This window comes from Alexandromys fortis, unplaced genomic scaffold (assembly GCF_014885135.2).
Source record: "Alexandromys fortis isolate MF-2015 unplaced genomic scaffold, M_Fortis_MF-2015_v1.1 scaffold_107, whole genome shotgun sequence".
In the NCBI taxonomy this organism is placed as follows: Eukaryota; Metazoa; Chordata; class Mammalia; order Rodentia; family Cricetidae; genus Alexandromys; species Alexandromys fortis.
The window spans coordinates 3460719-3482996 of NW_026067987.1; the positions used below are offsets into that span (position 1 = coordinate 3460719).

Sequence of the window (22278 nt, forward strand, 5' to 3'; positions counted from 1 at the left end):
GTAGTTATTACCTCCATGATCTCTCTCTCTCCTCTTCCTTCTCTCCCCTCCCTCTCTTTTCTTTCTTCCTCCTCTCCCCTTCCTTCAATGAGGGGAACAGTTTCGTTCTACCACATACATCACACTCTCTCTGTTATGTTCTGCTTCAGTAGAAGTCTATTGTGACCTTTAGCTGAAACCATGAATCAGAACACATCTTCCTTCCTTAGGTGTCTTGTCATAGTGACAAAAAAACTAACACAGTAGGTACAAATGCAACACATTGAGTCTGGACTAGTTAATAGCTTGTTATATGTTGCATGCATTTCCACGTCAACCCAAAGAAGTTCATACTTCCCCAATTCTAAGTCCTAATAAATCTACTTATAATTTGAAAATTATAGGCAGATATTATATACCTGTCATAATGAATATTCTTATATATGTATATATATATGCAGGTATACACAATATAGCCACATATTTATTGATATTTGTCTATTTGGGCCTAAAAATTATGTCAATGGCCTGACCACTGAAATGCATTTTTAACAAGATGTCTATGAACGTGTACAGCAAGAAACAGAGATCTGACTGTTTACTTGAAATTCCTATAGTGAAATCTCATCATCATCATCATCATCATCATCATCATCATCATCATCATCATGCCAGCACACCTGAGGAATATTGGGAAAACTAATTAAGACAATGTAAAATACTGAGTCCCAGATTTAATTCCAGCTAAGCATGTCTGAGAATTTACTTGGGGTCATTACTGAAAACAGTTCTGATGCTACATATACACTATGGAAAAATCAGAGTAGTCCAGCAATGATAATTCTGGGGTCAACAGCAGCCCTGCATCCATAGTCTCTAAGTACAACCATACGTTGTTATACTGGTGTTTAGTTAAAATATAGGCACCAGGGGGATGATAGTCAAAATCTTGAAACACAATATTGACTACAGATGAAAGATTAATGCATCTATCTTAGTATCTACCAATGGCCCAGGACATGTATGTGGAAGGGGCCCAAGAATGCTTCTTGGCTACATCAAAAACAAAGGAACAAAAAACCTTCTAGCCTGAAAACCTAACGGGAAGATAGCAAACCACTTTGGAGATCAACAACATTCTTGGGAGTTCATTTCTCAGAAAATAATTAAAGACATCACTTCTTGGGATTGTATTAACAACCTAAGTGCAGGTCAAAGTGACCATGTCTGTGAATTGTCATTTTTAAAATTTAAATTGAACACTTAAAATGAGCTTTGAAAATTCAATTATAGATTCCTTAAAGTTACCTCTTTGTGTTTCTTTAACAATGAAAAACTGTAAATAAGAAACAGGACATAGGAACCTTCTCACGAGAATTTGAGGTCTAGTCAATTAAAGTGCACAGCAGTACAGAAATGCGGTTCTGCTGGCCCACTCAGAGTTTGCAGTAGTTCTTTGTTATTCTTTGTTGATGTTCTAAAGTGAAAAATGTCTTCTCAGTTTAAAAGTTCATAGCATAACATATAAAACTCACTTTGTCCTTTGGCTGAAATATTAAGACAGTTTTTCTGCATTTTGAGTGTTGCCCATAAAATAGGTATTATCAACAGAAAATGGTAATACTTTGTAAATCTTTCTTTCAGTGTTTTCAATTGAAATGGCATTTTAGAATTGTTGAATACTGAGTTTTAAAGTTCCAACTCTATAGCCTATACTTTAAAATAATAAAATACATGGTCTATTTATAAGAAAACTTATCCCAAAAGTTACAGAAAACATATTTGAATTATTTTAATATTTTATACACATATAGTTTAAGCTACATATAAATTATCTACATATAATTAGATATTGAATTCTAGGGTAATATATTTTTAAATGCAAATTTTCCTGCATTCCAAAGATATCCTATCACTGGAAAAGCCTGCATGAAGGACAAAAAAATATAATACCCTAGAAAATAAAGCAAATCAACAGAAGCAACCAATGACTGTAGAACACAAAGACTGATTTCATATAATTAAGTTGGAGCTTGACAACTGCCTAACTAGACTTATTTAAGATTCATTTCATTGTTAACTAAGTATTTGCTAATTCTACAGGCTATGGCTGAAAGAAAACACTTTCTTGTGTCTACCGCACACATCCAAAAATACTAGCATGGTTTATATAGAATCACAACTGAGAAATACTCTGGATAATGGAGAAAATCACCAAGAAGTAATTGTCACTAGAGATGGTGCAAGGAAACATTAACTGCCACATGTGAAAGCTAGGAACTAGAAGCAAGATGGTGTAATTTTTAGATGACTCCTTCATTGGAATATGATACAGATCAGAAGCAGGTCATGATGACTGATGCTTTAGCCCCAAAGCTCTTTAGTGTATTAGCAGTTTCAAAAGGGATGTTTGTCCAAGAACTACCAGCAGCTAACAATTATAAAACAGTATGTGCTCTGATGAGATTGGAATTCTTTTCATGTAAAATGTTGTATAATGTGATAGTAGACACATTGGAATACAGATTGTCAGCAGGTGATTAAATTGTTATTTAGATTATTATTTCCATGGATATATAAATACCATTTTAAATTCATTTCAGACACAAGTATAAAATCTGCAAAACAAACAAACAAAAACAATTTTGAGAATATACTCTTGGTTCATGTGGAGTCTTCTATGCTGTTCTTCATACTTTCTTATTCACCTTTGTTCCTACACTCACTGAAGAAAGCATTGAACAGAAAGAGAAACGGTTGTATAATCCATCAAGAAACAAGATACTGTCTTATATTTTTGTTCGGTTTGGATTAAGACAAACAAGACAGTTAATGTCACTGTTAAATTCACAGAGGTTATCTGAGAAACTATAACACTGTACACAGGTTTACATCTCTCTCTCATTGACATATATATTTATATATGAAAACCAAGACAATTACACCCAATAAGAATATTTGATAAGACATTAAATAAATTTAGTTAATATGGATTTAGAAGCTTTAAAATCACATAGAGAATATGTTCAATGCAATATGACATGAGAATATGATAGACAAGGCTAAGAATTTTTATAGAGACTTAAGAACAATGAAAATTAAATTAAAAATGAGAAAGTCTATGGCTAAAAAATAACATATATAAAATTTACTTAATGGGCTTAGTGATAGACCATATTGACCTGAAGAAAGAAGTAGGTAGTGAATTTTGGTTGAAAGAAAACATCAAAAATAAAGAACAAAGAGATCAAAGTAAACAATTTGGGTAGATTGATTTAAACCTACACTACACAAACAGCTGACTCCTATTAAGAAGACAAGGAAAAAATAAGGCACAATAAAATGATTAATAGAAATACTTCAGAATTACTGAATGATAGCAATATAATTTATGTAATATGACAGTATAAGGATATCCATAAATTTGTCTATGAAATTATAAATGGAAATTTTTATTCCCAGAAACAAGATACTTGAGAAAATCTATAAAGTAACGCCATTGCAAACAAAAACAAAACTTCAATGAAGTCATAACTACACTGTATGTAGAAAACAGTAAATTGTATAATGCTGCAATGATATTTATTCTTGAGGCATTTAAATTATATAAAGTTAGATAGCTATTAATAACATGTAATTCATGAGGTATATGAAGGCAGTTGAGGTATTCCAATGCTCTCACACTTCTCCTGAAGGGACAGAGCATTAATGAATATCATATTTTGATTAGGTCATAGATGTATCCTGTATCCTTCATCAGTAAAACAGTGTAAAATAATACAAAACAAATAAACCTAATAAGAAAGGAGGCAACACAATGATAAGTACTGAATCCAAAAGAATAAAAGGTAAAAAGAGAGAGAATAAAATAGACAAATAGACTATGTACACTAAATGATTGCATTAAATATAAAAGGACTAAATACTCCACAAAAATATAATTAAAGAGATAAAACTAACTTTACTAAACTTTGATTAGTAAAGAGGCAATTCTAAGTGATAAACATTTAGACAGTTAAAAGACAAAAGAATGGAAAATAATATGACATGCAAGCCATAAATAACACAAAGCTTATTTCACAGATTTTAACAGTGATCAAAGTTGAATCAAAGGCAACAAGCAAAAAAACAAACAAGGATAAAACTATGTAAGGGATATAATATAATAGCTGAGTTTCTGTTCAGTGGAATAATTATAAATTTATATCATATTAAGCAATTCTCAGATATTTTCACTATTACCTTGGCTTTTTAGACTTCTTTTCTTTTATTATACACACCTATGGAAAATTTAAGAGCATATGTAGTATGTGTCTGTGTATGCACTTAAATCTTTTGGTGGCTATAAACTATTAAGAGAGCTTGCTCTGACCACTTCCTAAATATAACCCCAGTAGCACAGATGCTAAGAGAAACAATTAATAAATGAGACCGCCTGAAACTGAAAAACTTCCGTAAAGCAAAAGACATGGTCAACAAGACAAAATGACAGCCTACAGAATGGGAAAATGTCTTCACTAATCCCATATCAGACAGAGTTATGATCTCCAAAATATACAAAGAACTCTAGAAATTTGTCACCAAAAGACCAAATAATCCAATAAAAAAATGGAGTACAGACCTAGACAGAGAACTCTCAACAGAGGAATCTAAAATGGCTGAAAGACACTTAAAGAAATGTTCAACATCCTTAGTTATCAGAGAAATGCAAATTAAAACAACTCTGAGATTCCATCTTACACCTGTAAGAATGGCCAAGACCAAAAACACTGATGACAATTTATGCTGGAGAGATTATGGAGAAAAGGGAACACTTCTGCATTGCTAGTAGAAATGCAAGCTGGTACAGCCCCTCTGGATGTCAGTGTGGCAATTTCTCAGAAAATTAGGAAACAACCTTCCTCAAGACCTAGTAATACCACTTTTGGGTTGATGGAGGAAGGTCATTGGTAATAAACAAACTGCCTTGGCCCATTTTGATAGGCCATCCCTTAGGTGGGTGGAGTAGGCAGAACAGAATGCTGGGAGGAAGAGGAAGTGAGCTCAGATGTCATGCAGCTCTCCTCTCTGGGGCAGATGCCTCAGACAGAGGCCATGCTCCCCTCTCCCGGGCAGATGCCATGAAGCAAGCTGCCAGGTCAGACATGCTGAATCTTTCCCAGTAAGACTGATGCTACACAGTTTATTAGAGATGGGTTGATCGGTATATGAGAATTGGCCTGTAAGGGCCAGAGTTAATGGGCCAAGCAGTGTTTAAAAGAATACAGTTTGTGTGTTATTATTTCAGGTAAAGCTAGCCGGTGGCGGGAGCTGGGTGGTGGAATGCAACCCGCAGCTCCTACTACATTGGGTATATATCCAAAGGATGCTCAATTGTGCCACAAGGACATGTGCTCAACTATGTTCATAGCAGCATTGTTTGTCATAGTCAGAACCTGGAAACAACCTAAATGCCCCTTGACCAAAGAATGGATAAGGAAAATGTGATACATTTACACAATGGAGTACTACACAGCAAAAAAAAAAAAAAAGACAACATCTTGAATTTTGCAGGAAAATGGATGGATCTAGAAAAACATTATTTTGAGTGAAGTAACCCAGACACAGAAAGACAGTTATCACATGTACTCACTCATATATGGTTTTAAACATAAAGCAATGAAAACCAACCTACAAACCACAAGCCCAAACAACTTAGACAACAATGAGGTCACTAAGAGTGACTTACATAGATCGAATCTACATGGAAAATAGAAAAAGACAAAATCTTCTAAGTAAATTGGGAGCATGGGGACCTTGAGGGAGGGTTCAAGGGGGAGAAGAGAGTCAGGGAGTAAAGCAGAGAAAAATGTAGAGCTTAATAAAAATCAATAAAAAGAAAGAAAGAAAGAAAGAAAGAAAGGGAAAAAAAGAATTTACTGCTCCAAAAAAAAAAAAAAAAAAAAAAACAGCTTGCTCTTTAAGAACCAATTATTTATCCAAATGGTAAAGATGGGACTTAAAAGCATAACATCACAGTATTATTGTAACTTTTATGCAATTTCTGATATTCAACCTTGAGCTACAAAAATGAAATTTCAAACTGTTAAATGCAATATATGAGTAAGGGAGAATATCTAAAAGGAAAACAGCCGTGTCCTCAGCTCTGAGGAAGTTTTTAATCTGCCTATTTGAATAATTGATATAGGGAAAAAGAGCACAAATACAGAAGACTTGCATGATTAATGAATTTCTAGTTGACATATGTGGAGGACTACACTAAATAACTCAATAGTTATTCATTTCATAGGCATGGGGAACATTGTATAAGCAAAGTTGTAACTAATTTTAAGCCTCAAAATCTTGTATAGTGAGTTCATAAACACATTAGAATTGCATTCACAAGTAATCACAAACTAAACAACCCCAACCTATTTGCCAATCGATAGATGTATTTGTAAGCAATAAATCTGTCCAAAAGCTTGAAGTTGAAATTATTTTCAACTAACTGATAATCATCAACTTTTAAAATCTATTCGATGCAAGAATCCAATTCCAAACCCAATTAAGGACAAGAAATAAGACAGATTAGGGAAGAAATGAATGAAACAGGATCTAGAAGAATAATATTCAGAATCAATTGAAGAGAGAATTGTTTCTGATGAGAAATTCACTGGATGAATGGGAGCATGAGTAAAGTAATCCCACACTAGCTCTAAATTGCATATAATAAGGGGTTCTTTCTTTAAGGGGAGACTCACAGATCACAATGGGAAATAGGAACAGAACCCAGCATCCAGGTGTGGGGGGGGGTAAGAGAGAGAGAGGGGGGGGCCCACATCATTTTGGTACCCAAGGCCATGCCCAACCTGGTCCAGCCTCTCAAAGACCATTGGCTGAAGGAGATTCCCTATCATTTTCCCCTTTTTATCTAAATAAGAGAGTTCCAAACCCAACATAAAACTACATACAATAAGAACAGTTATCAAGTATAGAAATTAGAATTACAATCAGCATAAACAATATCAAGCAAGAAACACATGCTAAATGTTTTAATAATTATTTTATCCTAAGGAGTCTAAGTCCTGTATTAGAAATGGCTTGGTTAGGTCATAACAGGAAAGTCACTATGACTATCTAGTCTTTAACCCCATGGAAGACCTGAGAAGGGAGATAATATTACTTGAGTAGGCAGGAAGTGTAATCAAGCAGCTTCCAAAATGTGCAGTAAATGTCAGAGACAGCTGGATACCTGGGCAATCACCCAAAGTCTCATTTGCATTGATGGAGCAACCAACTTTAGCTAAGGTTTAGGGTAACTGACAGACCATTTTCAGAGGCAAGAAAATTTTCAAAACTGTCTTACCCTGTCTTGGCAAGTTTTGGCAGTCTTTTTTCTTGTATCCTGCTTGTCCAGTCTGGACACTGTGTATTTTGTGATTTTGCACGGGCAGTTCCTTGCTCAAAAGCCACTTTTGCCAAGAAGGAAACCAGCTCAAAGTGGAGTATCTTCAGTGCTCAGCATTCTCTTGGGAATAGACTGGTGCTACAGGAGCAATTGTGTCTCATGTCAACAGACTCCTATGTTATTTAAATACCATATTTTACAGTTCTTTGAAGTGGTTGAAGATTACATATCTATTCAGAATACAATTTCTATGTATCTAAAGAACCTGATTAGCCTAACTATAAGTGTGACGAACATGGATGACTATTGACCTATAATACTTAATACATTTATAAACTAAAGATTATGACTTTATATTAGAATATTACACAATATTTGAACAACTGTGCAGCAAATGAGGGTCATGACCTCAAAATGTAAACAACGTATGAGTATCTTGATAAGGGATAGAAATGTATAATGCAATCTGATAAATATATCCTAATATTGTGTCAATATACAGGATGTCTTCAACAGAGGTAGAAACATACTTGCATACAGTATGACAAAATAACTTTGCATAGGTATAAAAATATTGTAAACAGAAATAGGAGCATATTTAATATAACAAATATAATTTGAATTTGTATCAATATACAGTAATCTATACCAATGTAAATTGTCTATAAATATCTACCTATTATTCCTTTCAATTTTTTAGTGAGATCCCTAAGCCTACATAATATTCACCCCCAACTCAACCCTATACCAGTTATAATAAACCCCTAATTGATGTCTCTAATGCTGAGGACAAACTTTGCTGGGAGAAGGGCCATCATCTTACAGCTGTCATGGGGTGATAATCTTTTTATGGAATTCTGTAAAAGTAAAATTAACCAAACTGACAACCCTCTAGGCCCACAAACCGAGAGAGAGAGAGAGAGAGAGAGAGAGAGAGAGAGAGAGAGACCCAAATAAATGACACCAGGAGCAAAAAGGGAGATGTAACAACAGAACCTATGAAATCCAGAAGATCACCAGCAAATACAAATGTAGGATTCCCCCTGCATGCTGTGAATACCATTTGTTAATAAAGAAACCGTCTTGGGCCTGTGCAGGGAATAGAGGTAGGTGGGAAAAACTAAGCTGTAAGCTGGGAGAAAGAAGGGCAGAGTCAAGGAGAAGCCATGTAGCCCCCTCTGGAGACAGACACTGGATGTAACTTTACCCAGTAAGTCACAGTCAAGTGGCAATACACAGATTAATAGAGATTTAATTTAGGATATGAGTTAGCCAGAAATATGCCAGCAAACAGTGTTTTAAATAATATAGTTTCAGTGTGATTATTTTGGGGCTGAGCAGTCAGAACAAACAAGCAGCTCTCTTACAACAGAATACAAGGAAGACTCATACTCCAAGAAACTGGAGAATGTCCATGAAACAGATACATTTCTAAAGGTGTGAGGTTTACCGAAATAAAGTCATAAATTATTTATAAACAGGTCCATGAGGAACAATAAGACTGAGATAGTAGATAAAATTATCTCCTGATGTGGCATGCCCTTCTGTATGTTGTGATATGTCTTATTACCATTGGTTAATAAAGAATATTATTTGGCCAATAGCCAGGCAGAATAAAGTCAGGTGGGAAATCCAAGCAAAGATATAGCAAAAAAGAAGGCAGAGTTAGCAAGATACCAGAAACCACTGGGGAAGCAAGATGTGAGGTAACAAGCCAGGGGTGTTGTGGTAAAATAAAGAATGATAAAAATAGGTTAATTTAAGTTATAAGATTTAACTTAAGTTATAAGATTTAATAATAAGCCTGAGCTAATAGGCAAAACAGTTTGTAATTGATATTAAGCCTCAGAGTGTGTTTTTTTTGGGGGGGGGGAACTGGCAGGCATGAGAGAAACCTTCAGTTACAATCTCCACAAAAAAAAAAAAATTCCTGGAACAGTTGTGCTGAATTCTAATACTCTTCTAAGGATCATCTGGTACTGACACTTCTTAAATTGTTCCGTGACACAGGGAGGGAAGGATCCCCATCAAATTCATTTGGTGGAGCCAGTATTATCCTGATATCCAAACCAAGTCAAGACACAACAGCACAAAGAAAATACACAACTTAATAACCCTGATGAAGAAAGACACAAAAATTCCCAACAAAATACTTGTATATGAAATTCAAGGACAAATCAAGAAGATTATGTATGCATCATGACAAAAGACAAAGGAGGCTTCATCTTAGCATTGCAAGGTTGGTCCAAAATGAACAAATGAATGAATGCAATTCACCATGTATGTAATCTCAGGGATGAAATTTTCTGATCATCTCCATATATCAGAAAATGTATTTGATTAAGCTCACTCTGCCTGCATGATGATGTCTTACAGAAATTAGAAAAAGACAAAACATACCTCAATTTAATAATAGGTTTATTCAAAAATCAACTGACAGTGTTATACTAAATTGGGGCAGGGGTTGAAAACATTTCTTCCAAAATCTGGAAGACAGGGGTTATTACTATCTTCATTTTTATTCATTTTTGTGCTCAAAGTCTGATATCAATAAGACAAGACAAAGATATAAAAAGAACAAAAACAGTCAAGAAGGAAAATTATCCCCATTTGAAAACATCATGATGCAATACTTAAACTACTCTACAGATTCTACCAGAAAAATTAGATTTAATTAAATATTTTCAGTAAAAAAATTTAAAAAATAAAATAAAAATTATATCATAATGGAAAAGCATAATTCAACTAGAAGATTTATTTGTCATTTAGATTTACAATGTATTCTATTTTCATTAAATATGAAACTTTTGCAAATTGCAATAAATTTTAATAAGAACTAAAAAAACTATTTTGAGTAAAGCTGCAGAGCACAAAATTGGTGAAAATGCTGAGAACACCTGTCTGTGGGCTGCCCAGCCTGATTGATCAATTGACAATACAACCCTTGTACATAAGGTTTAGAAGGGGGGCAGGCAGAAAGAATGTAAGAGATGAAGAACCATATGTTTGCTACATAATATTGTCTGTAATATATGACAGGGAAACTATACCAAGGACACCTCAACAATATGATTACCTAAACAGGACCTGAAGAATACTAATACTAATCGACATGCCAACATGGATGAGGGGAATCTCACATGACTCCATCCCTAGATGAAGAACTATGGGCAACATCAGTCTTCTCCAGCAACAAAGCTCCCCACTAGGTTACCCAGTCCCAATCAGTCAATCATAAACACATGTATATATGACAAACTCTAAATGAATGCAGGGGGTTTGAGTTTATTATCATTAGCAAACTAATTTTTATTGGTTTATTGCCATTAGCAAGGTTATGGATAATAAACTGTATACACACAAAAAATAATTTCTATGTATATTGGAAGCAAAATGTTGAAACCGGAGAGGTGCTGTTTAGATAAGAACAAAATACTAAGTGCCTACTAATAGGTACTGCAAGAGCTATCACAAAACCAGCTAGAAAGTATGACTGAGAAAAAGTAACAAAGATTTACAAAATGGAAGGGGGTATACCATGCGCAGGGAAGACATCATCCTCTCAGATAAACCTGTATCCCAACTGTTTGTTTGCCTTGCTGATTGGTTGGTGTGGTAGTGAAGCATCTTAATTCAAAATTTTGTGTAGAAATGTAAAGAATTCAAGATAACATTGAAGCATAAAACAGGAAATTTCACTAATGGAGAAGATGTTTGTGCCACTTAGAACAATCAAAGATACCAAAGAAATATGAAGAATCTTTTAGTATTAAAATATAGAAGGACTGGATCTGACAACAAAGGTATTTATAGGCTTGTGATACCTGTGAAAAGGGAATCAGCAAGATGCACAGGACGGCCTTTCCTCTATACCTTACAGAAGTACTGATGTGGAACATGAGGGAGGAAAAGGACTCTTAGTGATAGTGTACAATCTTATAAGAACTTTGAGAAGTATGAAATTTTCCACTAACATTTAACGTGATCTCCTAAGGTCAAGCAACTTCATTTCTAGGCATGTTCTCAATAGAAATAGACGGATTCTGTACCAAAAGATTTAGGCCAACATTATCCATAGTATAAGAAATGGATGGATCTAGAAAACATCATATCAGTGAGGTAACCCAGACCCAGAAAGACAAATGTCATATGTACTCACTTATAAGTGGCTTTTAGATGTAAAGCAAAGAAAACCGGCCTACAATTCACAATCCCAGAGAACCTAAACAAAAATGAGAATCCTAAGAGAGACGTACATGGATGTATTCTACATGGGAAGTAGAAAAAGACAAGAAAATTGGGAGCATAGGGACCATGGGAGAGGGTTGAAGGGGAGGGGAGTGGAAGGGAGGGTAGCAGAGAAAAAGGTGTAGCTCAATATAATCAATAAAAAAGGAAACTGGACCAAGTTCAATGCTTTACACAGTACAGTGGACAAATGAACTAAATCTCATGCAATGAAAAGAAACAAAAAAACAAATATATAAAAACAATTTACAAGTCTCAAGACACAATGTCGAAGTGAAGATGGAGAAGACACGAGGGGATTCTAGCATGGTGACGATACGAAAATCCATTGTCTTGATTTGAGTAATAAGAGGTTTTTGCTTGTCTTAAGACATGATCCAGTTTTTTTTTTTTTTTTTTTTTTTTTTTTTTTTTTTTTTTTTTTTTTTTTTTTTTTTTTTGGAACTTACATCCCATGCTTGCCTCAAAAACTGAGGCAATCCTCCCACCTCCGCATCCCAGATTCTGACATGAACCAACACTCTCGCAACCCGAATAACACACAGAGGTACAGAGATTTCCCAAATGTAAGTGAATGATCCATACATTTATAATTTAGGCGATATGTGCTATAGTTTAATAAAGAGGAGAAAAGGCAAGAAAACAACATAGATCTTTCTCTGTTTCTACCACATCAGACTTAAGAATGGGTAATTTATAAAGAAAAGGATTCTTACAAATTCTGGACACTGGGGATCTCAAGAACTCCGTGCGAGCAACAGGCACTCTGCCTTATAACATGGCAGAAGGTGATAACAAGCCACCTAGGAAGGCTGGAGGTGACCCCCCCCCCCCGGGCACGTCTTTAACAACCCACTCTCGGGGTAACTCAGCCACTGCAATGGCTGTAACACTAACCCCTTCATGGGAATTACACCCCATGCACTTAATACTTTTTACAAAGCTCTGCCTCTTCATATAGTTACCCTGGGAGTTAAGCTTCCAGCACATGAATTCTGAGAAGAAACTTTCAAACTGCAACAAAATTGCATTTATCTTAAAGCACTATCCGTATACTAATCCAAGACCTCATCTAAGCCCCCAGTGCCGTAGGCTTACACACGTACTCTCTTTCCTTCTCTACACACTCAGCAAATAAAGCCTTTGCATCTCTTTTACACTTTTATGAGACATACCATATACACCTTCATCTCAGTAGAGTAAGGTTAACTTGTACACAGTCATGAACAAGAATGAACCACCCCCCCCCCCCGCAGAATGTTCTCTGAGCATCCTTGTATGCCCCATAGCCAAACACCATCCTGAAATTTGAAGTGTCGACTTCTAAGGCATTAAATATAAAATAATGTAATTTCTCTTCATTTTTTGGAAACAAATGCTCTTATGCTTTGTATAAATATTTTTAAAAGTGTTTTCCAAGTCGTGCTTAGTGTGAGTAGAGATGAACTGAAAACGTGTAAGAACAATTGAGACTTGTCACCAGAATGAAGTGGAACCCTGGCTCCACGAGCTGGAATTCCTTTCAGTCTCAATTGCCTTGCTTTGGATGGACTCAGCTGGTCCTTGCGTAACAAGAGTGATGTGAGAATAAAGTGACTTGTGTCCTTTTTGTTAAGAACGAAGTGGCTCGTTACACACGAAAGCCTGAAATTAGAGGGCCCAAAAGTACCTGCTGCAAGATACATTTTAGAGACGCGAAAACCAAAAATGCTAAATACCTTGCCAAGAGTATCAATCATCCTTGCATCCAGAACCCAAACCTCGGATTTTAGGTTACAAATTCGGGGCTCTTAAAAAAAATGAGTGGATCTTCTTTTTATCCTCTTTCTTTTCCTTTTCTCTCCAAAAATATGTCACTTAAACCTATTTTATTTTAAATTACAATTTGCCATTGACTTCAATAAATATATGGTGAGTTTAGTTTTTAAAGCTTCGCCTTAGAGGGGAGAATGTTTGGAAATTCACTATGACCTCTTAGTTACGTGTTAGTTCTGACATGAGTTTTCCCCAGAGATGCTGGAGACCAAACCCAGGACCTCACAGCTGCTACACCAGTGCTGACCCCTGACCTCTCCTTTGTCTCTGTGTTTCAAGTCTGAGAAGGCCTGTGCCCCATAACCGTCTCTCAAAACGACACACAAGCACTGAGGTATCAGGATCGGTTAAAAAGACAGAGAGAGAAATCTGTATGAGTTGTTGTATTTATCAGCTTTTGAAGCATCTTTATAGTACAATGACTTTTAACAGAAGAGAAGAATGTGTCAGAGCGTCATTATGGCCCCAGAGAGCCATCACACAGACTCCCGCTTCTTTTTTGTTTCATCTGAATTATCCCTCTCTCTAGGAATAAAAAGACCCCAGGAAGGAGGAAATAAAACTACTAGATGTGTTCCATGATGACTAAAATTTCCAAATTGAACTGAAAGCCAAACTGAAATCGTGTTTTCCTTTCTTTGAAAAAAAAAAATGGGGACACTAGTGTGAAGGACGGAGAGAGAGGCCACAGTGTGCCACACCGGAAGCAACTCCTCGGAGAGTTCGTGACCTTTTCTAAATCGAGGCATTCTTTAGACCGCCATAGTGCTGGGCATCTCCTCTCATGAGAATGCTGTCTACACTTGAGAATGACTGAGTTCTTTCTTCTCATTGCACGCAGCTGGAGACTGGTGTAATGAGAAAGGGAAATGAAGGTAGGTATTTGTTTTTCTCATGGAAAACCAAGAAATGCATAAATCATATTGAAACAGAACGAACATCAGTTGTTGGTATGCCTACGATATGAACGTATTAATATAATGTTTTCTAAATAACTGATATTATGATTTAAATTTACTTGAAATGTTTGCCTAAGACATATAGTTTCCTTCAAGACAATTTGAGAAAATTAGAAGCTCTCTGTGTTTCACTAATTTGAAAAATTAAGCGAAACTGAACCAATTTTAAAACAGGTAATTTAACCGATATGTTCAAACCAGTAAAATATATAACGTATATTGGTTTAGTCAAAACGTTTCCATGAGCACCACAGCAAATTAAATGAACTTTGGTCTTGACAAAGCTCCTCATTCTATATTGAAGGAAATCAAGTCTTGAGGGCCATTCATGCCCCAAAGTGACTCAAGCTGGACCGTTGGGTTTTCTCTGTTTTCCTGTCCATGACTCTTCTAGAGTGTTCTCTCTTTCTGTCAGTTTCAAAAGCCCATGAAATAAAATCAAATCCAAATAGAAAACCTTCTTTCCTTCATCTTCTAACTTTGTTTTCAATGTCAAATACCACACAGTGTCACAAACATAATAGCAAAATGATTTTGGCTGTAAATGTCATAAGCTTATAGGGAAAAGGTGAACAACTCCACTGAATTCATAAAAACCTGTCTTTCTCCTCTACATTTCAGGTTTTCCTTTTAGAAGCATTCATTTGTTACACTTTTTATCTAAATTTCCAGAGATTTTTCTCTGAGAATGTACCAATGTTCTGCCTATTTGTACAGATGTCAATGTAGATTTTTTCTAGTTTTATAGATCTGGAAAATCACTCCTGATCTTTTGTGTGCAGGTCTACTTCATTCTTTTAAGTAACAGTGATATTTTATTAAAAGAATATAAAATAATAACAATCCATTTATTGGGTTCAGTTAGTTTTTTATTTTTTGTTTGTTTGTTTTTCAAGACAGGGTTTCTCTGTGTAGCCCTGGGTATCCTGGAACTCAGTGGCTTCGAACTCAGAGATTTCTTTCCTCTGCTTCCCAAGTGTTGTGATTAAAAGTGTGCACCATCACCACCTGGCTAGTTTCTGACTTTTATATGACAAATAATGCAAAATTCATTACACTTTTATCCTAATATGATAGAGTTAAAGGGTATGATAACCATTGATTATTATTTGCTCTAGATATCAAGATCTGACCAAGCTCATAATTGCATCCCGACCTCTGCCTGGGCTCACAGAAGCATGCTCCTTATCCCTGACCAGTTGTGGCCTGACATCCCATACTAGACAGAGCAAGACACAGAATCCTAACCCTAAGGTGTTCCTTAGATGGTCACACCAAGTGCTAGAAAAAAGAAAATTAAAGCAAATATTACTCTAAATATTACATAAAGAAAACCCACCAAAACCTCATTGTCACACTTCATTTCGTTCATCTTCCCCGTACAGATGAAAGAGAGAGGGGAGGAGAGAGGAGAAACAATTTAGAGAGGGAGGGAAAGAGGAGGGGGAGAAGGGAAAAAGGAAGGGGAGGGACAGAGGGAGGGGTAGGAGGCAGAACTCATGCTGGACAAAACTACTGGAGGTCTGACTTCAGCTATCCATGTCATACTCTGTACTATATACAAATCTCAATGCAGACTGTTGTTGATAGGATTTAGAGTTTTTAATATTGAGGTCTTTACTGAATATTATTAAGAATTCCCTGTGTTTTACAGATTTCCGTGTGCTGTCGTGCTGGTTTTAGGTTTATTTGAAATGAAAAGCCTGTTCCTTACCATCCATTCTTCGACTATGGATTGTAAGCTTTTACTTGGCAGAGATGCCCGCTGGTTCTAGACACAGAGAATGTACCAGTGTCTGGATAAGGATAATTGAGCTACATCAAAGGCAGCCAGTCGGATGAGCCAGCACGGCGTATATCAGGGCTCACAGCCTCACGAGGGATACACAGCCAACAGCCAACTCTCCAGAAGGTTTTCCTCCCCCTGAGAGTCCGCCCAACTTTGTTACCAACTTGTTTTCAGCTATTCTGTAAAGAAAACCCAATTGGAGTAGAAGCAATGCCAAGGGAAGGAAAAATATAGGCTCTTTAGAATGACTGACAATTACAATAAAGATGTTTGTGTTATAACACTGATGCCTCATCTCCAGGAAACAGAAACCACGCCCCTTTGCTGTTTCAAGAAAGGCTCCAGCATGGAGGCAAACCACTTTACAGGAGAGAAAGACGGCGAGGAGGAGGAGGAACTTTCCCAGCGGAGTGACGGTCTTTCTGGGGGAAAGTCTCCATACCCACCCAGGACTCGTGATTGCTTTTGCTTTTCCTTGGTGATGCGATCATCTTGGAGGTAGAATCACATGGGTTTAGCTGAGTAACGGTAAAGCGTGAAAAGAAGTGGTGCCATTGACCGGCGACATGGAGAACTCGGCCCTTGCTAGTGGCTCAGCACGAAATCTCCTCAGAGCAGATCATGGGATGGAAAGGAAAAGCCACCAAACAGCCGTCAAGACAAGGAAGCCGAGGCCCCCACAAACTCACATAACTGACCCTTGAAAGTTCTGGAGCCACTGTCAGGAGCTTCCAGACAGAGGGTGCTCCCCACAGCAGGGATATCACGTTACATCAGAATTCAACTCATCATGGCTGCCAGTCCTCCTCAAAAGGCTGTCGATATCCCGGGCTGCTTTCAACACTCTCAAAAGGTTCTTCCTGTAACTTGAGGGATGCAGAGGAAAACCCTAATGCATGAGTTGTATTCTCCATCTCAGGCTGGAGAATAAGTCAAATTATGGCAAAATCTGGGCTCTCCTCAGTGCGCTCCTCTTTAAAATTGTCACTGCAAAAGAATACCAACGTTTTCACCCTGATCATAGTAGACGCCTAGATGGATAAAAATTCACTCCTAGCAATCTAACTTGCATTCAGCTGTTTTCTTTATGTAGCCTTTTCTTCTCACTGTCTCCCTCCCGAACTTGTGTGTGTGTGTGTGTGTGTGTGCACATGCTTGTGCATGTGTTCATGTGGAGATCAGAGTTTGAACTCAAGTGTCTTCCTTTATTGCTCTTTATCTTGTTTTTGTTGTTGTTCTGTTTTGTGAGACAGACCCTTTCCCCTACCGGGAGTTTGCCTATGTTGGCTAGCTAGCAGGCTCCCACCATCCCTCTGTTTCCGTCCTTTAGGTGCTGTGGTTATAGATGCATGCTGCTAGATCTAGCTTTCATCTGGTTGTGGAGGATCTGAACTTGGGTCTTCAGGCTTGCTCAGCAAATACTTTCCCCACAGAGCCACCTTCTTAGCCCCAACCTCTATTTGCATTCACTCCAGGTTAAGAAACATGAGTAGTAGCCGGGCGATGGTGGCGCATGCCTTTAATCTCAGCACTCGGGAGGCAGAGGCAGGCGGATCTCTGTGAGTTCGAGACCAGCCTGGTCTACAGAGCTAGTTCCAGGACAGGCTCCAAAGCCACAGAGAAACCCTATCTCGAAAAACAAAACAAAAAAAAAAAAAAAGAAAGAAAAGAAACATGAGTAGCAACAGTAGTTTCTTTTTGATACTTTTTGAATAAAAACTTGATACTTTCACACTTACATACAAATAAATGTTTTAAAACAAAGCAACCCCTCCTCCCAAAAAAGCCAAGCCTCTGGTTGAAACTAAAAAGAGTATAAAAAGTTTGGCCTATTTTGGAACCCATTCTCTTTGAAAGGATAACTTGCTCATCTTAGATATAGTAGGAAGTGCCTTGGTCCTTCCTCAAGGCAATGTGCTAGACTCTGGCTCCCCATGGGAAGCTTTATCCTCTCTGAGGAGTGGATAGGGGTGGGATTGGGGGAAGGTGGAGGGAGCAGGAGGAGGGGAGGGTGTGGGAACTGGGATTGGTATGTAAAATTAGAAAAGACTGTTTCAAAAAAAAGTTTGGCATACAGGGGTGTTCGAAATAATCCAATCCAACCAGCTCCTCACACAGATGAAGAAACAAGGTCAAGAATAACGGAATAGCTTAGTGTCCGTCAGCTAGTTGCTGCCTACAAGTCTGCTCACCCTGTTCTCTGGTCCCCATTCACTGCTTTTTTTCACCTTTTTTTCCCAGTTCACTCCGTGTGATCACTCTCCTAATTGCATGTTAACCTGTTTAAATGGTTAAACAATCCTTGGAGGCGGGGCTTTAAGTGCCTTGATTTAACCTTGAAACATTGACACATTTTCTTCTTGCTAGTCTAGTTTCTAAATACGCCTTGTATCTAGACATTTAGTCAGTTTGGGTCTCTACAGTTACTCTTTTTTTTTTTCTTTTCCTCAAATCTCGTCATCATCGAGCACTTTAAAGTCTACTAAGAAACCAAGTAGGCAACATGTCATGAATGAAAGCAAGGATGCTTTGAGAATCATGAATGAAAGCAAGGATGCTTTGAGAATCGTGAATGAAAGCAGGGATGCTTCGAGAATCATGAATGAAAGCAAGGATGCCTGGAGAGACCTGGTGCTGAGTGCCCACCCAGCCCACTCTACTGGGGAAAATGAAGTGAACAAAAATGTCGGGGACACTAAGATGCCACTTCCAGGAAGTAGTTACAGCAATGGCCTCACCACTGTGCGAGGGGCCAGGCAAATCTCCAAATGCCAAAGTTTTCTTCCTCCTGGAGGTGTACCTACTAAAAAAGATTCCTACTTGACCAAATATCTCTTTGGGATATGTGAACTGAACCCTCAGGATGACGAATTCTTTGGACCATTCATGGACACAGAGGGTTCTATCCCACATTGCATATATGACTTCTGCAGTGTGAGATAAACCAGATAAAATAGCTATTACCTCCAGGTGGTAGTACAGGAGGCAGAGGCAGGCAGATCTCTGTGAGATCGAGGCTAGCCTGGTCTACAGAGTGAGTTCCATTACAACCAAGGCTAAACAAAAAAACCCTGCCTTGAAAAGAGAAGAGAGAAAAAAAAAATAGCTGTTACCTAGATAATCTCAAATCTTCTCTGACCCTTAAATTTGACAGTTGTCTTTTATATAATGAAGCCCTTGTAGACATGGGGTTGGATAACTTCTTGCTTAATAAATTCCTTCCAGCACTATGGTCCTTGAGTCAACAAGCAGTTTCCGTTGTGATTTGAGCTTGGCAAACAACAACTTAGAATAATTACTGGGCAGAGGCCTTTCCAGGTGGCACATGCCCACTTGGGGAAGCTTGGTCATTTCACTTTTGCGTGTACGACATCCTTTTGCCTGAAAAAGAGCACGAGCCGACGTTTGGAATGCCCTTGTCTTGATCATTGGCAGTTTCCAGGTTATATTTTAAGCTGGACTTAACACCAAAAACATTTCTCAAAGCGGTTAAAAAAAATTCCAGGTTTAAAATTACTTAGATAATTTACAATGTGTGTTGGGTGAATTCTCAGCAAACAGTTTTAAGCTCGGGTTTTTATTCCACCCCAACAATGAGTGGCTTTGTGTTACACACTGTGGAAGGCGTTAAAAGGTGTCCTGGTGTCATTGTTTTCTTTAAACTGATGCCCGTCTCTGATACATCTTGGATTTTTCCACCCTTGTCCTAAGTAACTTTCTTCAAAAATTAGTTTCTCCAAGTGACTGTTGCCGAAACAGCCCTCTTCCCTGATTTTGGCACACGCTAGTTAGTGGGGCCCTCGGAAATCAGACAGTTCAGTCAGGTAGAGAGCCTTATCAAGAGGATTTGGATTTGGGAGTTGTCCCTAGTTAACTTTGAGTTTCTGCTTGTGATAAAAAGGACTTCATTTTACTAGAGCCAATGCCAATCAAGAGGAAACCCCTGACACCCTTCTTTGTTTCAGCAGCCAGTAATAAAAGATAAAGCTGAGGAAAGGGAGGAGCTACAGTTATGCATTTGCAACACACAACGTCCTTGTTTTCCCACCGGGCGCTGCAGAAAAGTGATTGTCCACTCACAGCACATCCCCTGCAATTCAGAGCTAATATTTTTGCTGTCCTTAACGAGGTGCATTACGCAGTTAATTCTGTTAACCCCTTCAAGTGCGCTGTGTGTTTGAGCCTTGCCTCACGGTGCTACTGATGTGACCCAGTTTCACAGGTTTCTAGTTCTCGGCATTGAGAATGGAAACTTTAAGGAGAGCGAGTTAGAAATTTTGGAGCGAGGGAACAGTTTCAAACAATCCTGTCTCATTTGCTATTGCATAACTCTCCGATAAAGAAGTCCATGTTAGCTGTGTATTGTGTGAATTGCTCTTATAAAATAAAACTGAATGCCAGACAGGGCTGATTCTCAGCAAGGTTCCCTCAGACACGTAATAATGTGTGACCGAAAACGTCAGCCCTGTGTTCAACTGTGACTTCTGCAGCAGCTACCATACACGAATGCATGTGTTTGGCTTGTGTTTCCTTTCTTGCAATGGTGTCTCTGACCAGAGCACATGCGGAGCTGAATTTTTAGGTAATGAATTAGTCCCCAGGCTCCATCACTTAAGTCTCTAATTAAATATCTAACTCGACTTTCAACCCATTCAGGAAGAGATAATTACCCAATCTTACAGTGATAATAAAGTTTTGTTTTCCTTTGTAAATAATAAGACCTAAATCACTGGCCACATAACTCTGTGCTTACATCTCCTCTGTTAGCTTTGAGACTGAAAATAGGTTGTTTTTTTTTTTTTTATAAATTGTAGCAAGATGATAAAGTGGATTTTTTCCCCTCAACAATTCGCCCCCACCCATTATTCTGTGTTCCCTCTCACTACCAGCTGTTCCTTTCTGTTCTACCACTGTCTTCAGCTTGAGGTCTGCTACTGACCAACACGACAGACTCAAGAGAAAAAAAAAAGAAAAAAAGAAAGAAAAAAAAAACCCATAAAACAACAACAAACCAACCAAGCTGATTTTCTCCTCTACTGGTTCACAATCCTTCACCAACATTTTCCTGCCACGTTCTATCCAAAACGACCCAATTCTAAAATTAACAACGGAGAAGAAATATTGCATTTATTTAAAAATACAGAGGAGGGGGTCTCCTCCATGGGGACTTAAAGTGCAGAGAATTGCCAGGAATCCTGCTAGACCCTGCTGCCCTCAAAGAGTTAATTCAGGGCAAGTGACAATGCTCAGTCAGTTCGCTTAGAAAAAAGGAAGGAAATTCAAAAGCTGGTTGCTGTAGGAACAATCACAGACAAAAATAATATAGATACACACACACACACACACACACACACACACACACACACACACGAATAAAGGTCCGGGTCCATATTCAATAAAAACAAAAACCAAAATCCTGGCGTCTCCCTGTGACTCTGTACTCTCAAGGAAAATCAACTTGTGCTGAAATTTGTTGTACATACCTCAACCATTAAACAAGACATTTAACCATAGTGGCAGTTCTGTGACCTTTGAAAGCCGGGGAATCTCTGAGCGGTGTGGTTTGTTCATGAAGACTTGTGCTGCAGAATCCAGCAACTTCATCCAGGATTAGGAGGATAATTATGTAAATTTTTAAAAGAAAAAGAAAATACTTTAAAAAAAAAAAAAGGAAAGAACGAAAGATACGCCAAAGCAGTCAGAGAGCCCGAGAGAGAAGGGAGGTAGAGAGCCAGGCTCTCTCTGGGTGAGGGCACCACTTTTCTCCCAGACAAGTGCTGGGACAGAGCCGAGCTTGCTGCAGTGCCCAGAGCAAGCGACTGGCTGGGTGAGCAGGCAGCCGGCCTGCGAGGCTGGGAGGTGCTGCTGTCAGTTGCCACAGGCAAGGAAAACCAGAGACCAATCGGCTTCTGCGCCGGCAGCTTACTGGAGTGGAGCCTTTTCTGTTTATGTTTCCTCATTTCAAGAGTGACGTCAAAGGGTTTAGTTTTTCCTCTGCATGTGCTATTAATTTTAAAGTACTGTACTATGGGAAGAATGTGTGTGTGTGTGTGTGTGTGTGTGTGTGTGTGTGTGATTAGCTGGGGTGCCCCACTCTCAGG

At 37.9% G+C, this 22278-nt stretch overlaps 1 protein-coding gene across 1 annotated transcript in view; it reads right to left on the bottom strand.

The window, feature by feature from the left end:
- Positions 1 to 22073, bottom strand: part of Pde7b (phosphodiesterase 7B) — a 315941-nt gene extending 293868 nt beyond the window's left edge. Inside the window, exon 1 of the mRNA XM_050159437.1 lies at positions 21661 to 22073. Within this exon, the coding sequence (XP_050015394.1) occupies positions 21661 to 21681 (21 nt within the window). The 5' untranslated portion in view covers positions 21682 to 22073. The remainder of the gene's footprint in view (positions 1 to 21660) is intronic.
- Between the last annotated feature and the right edge of the window lie 205 nt (positions 22074 to 22278).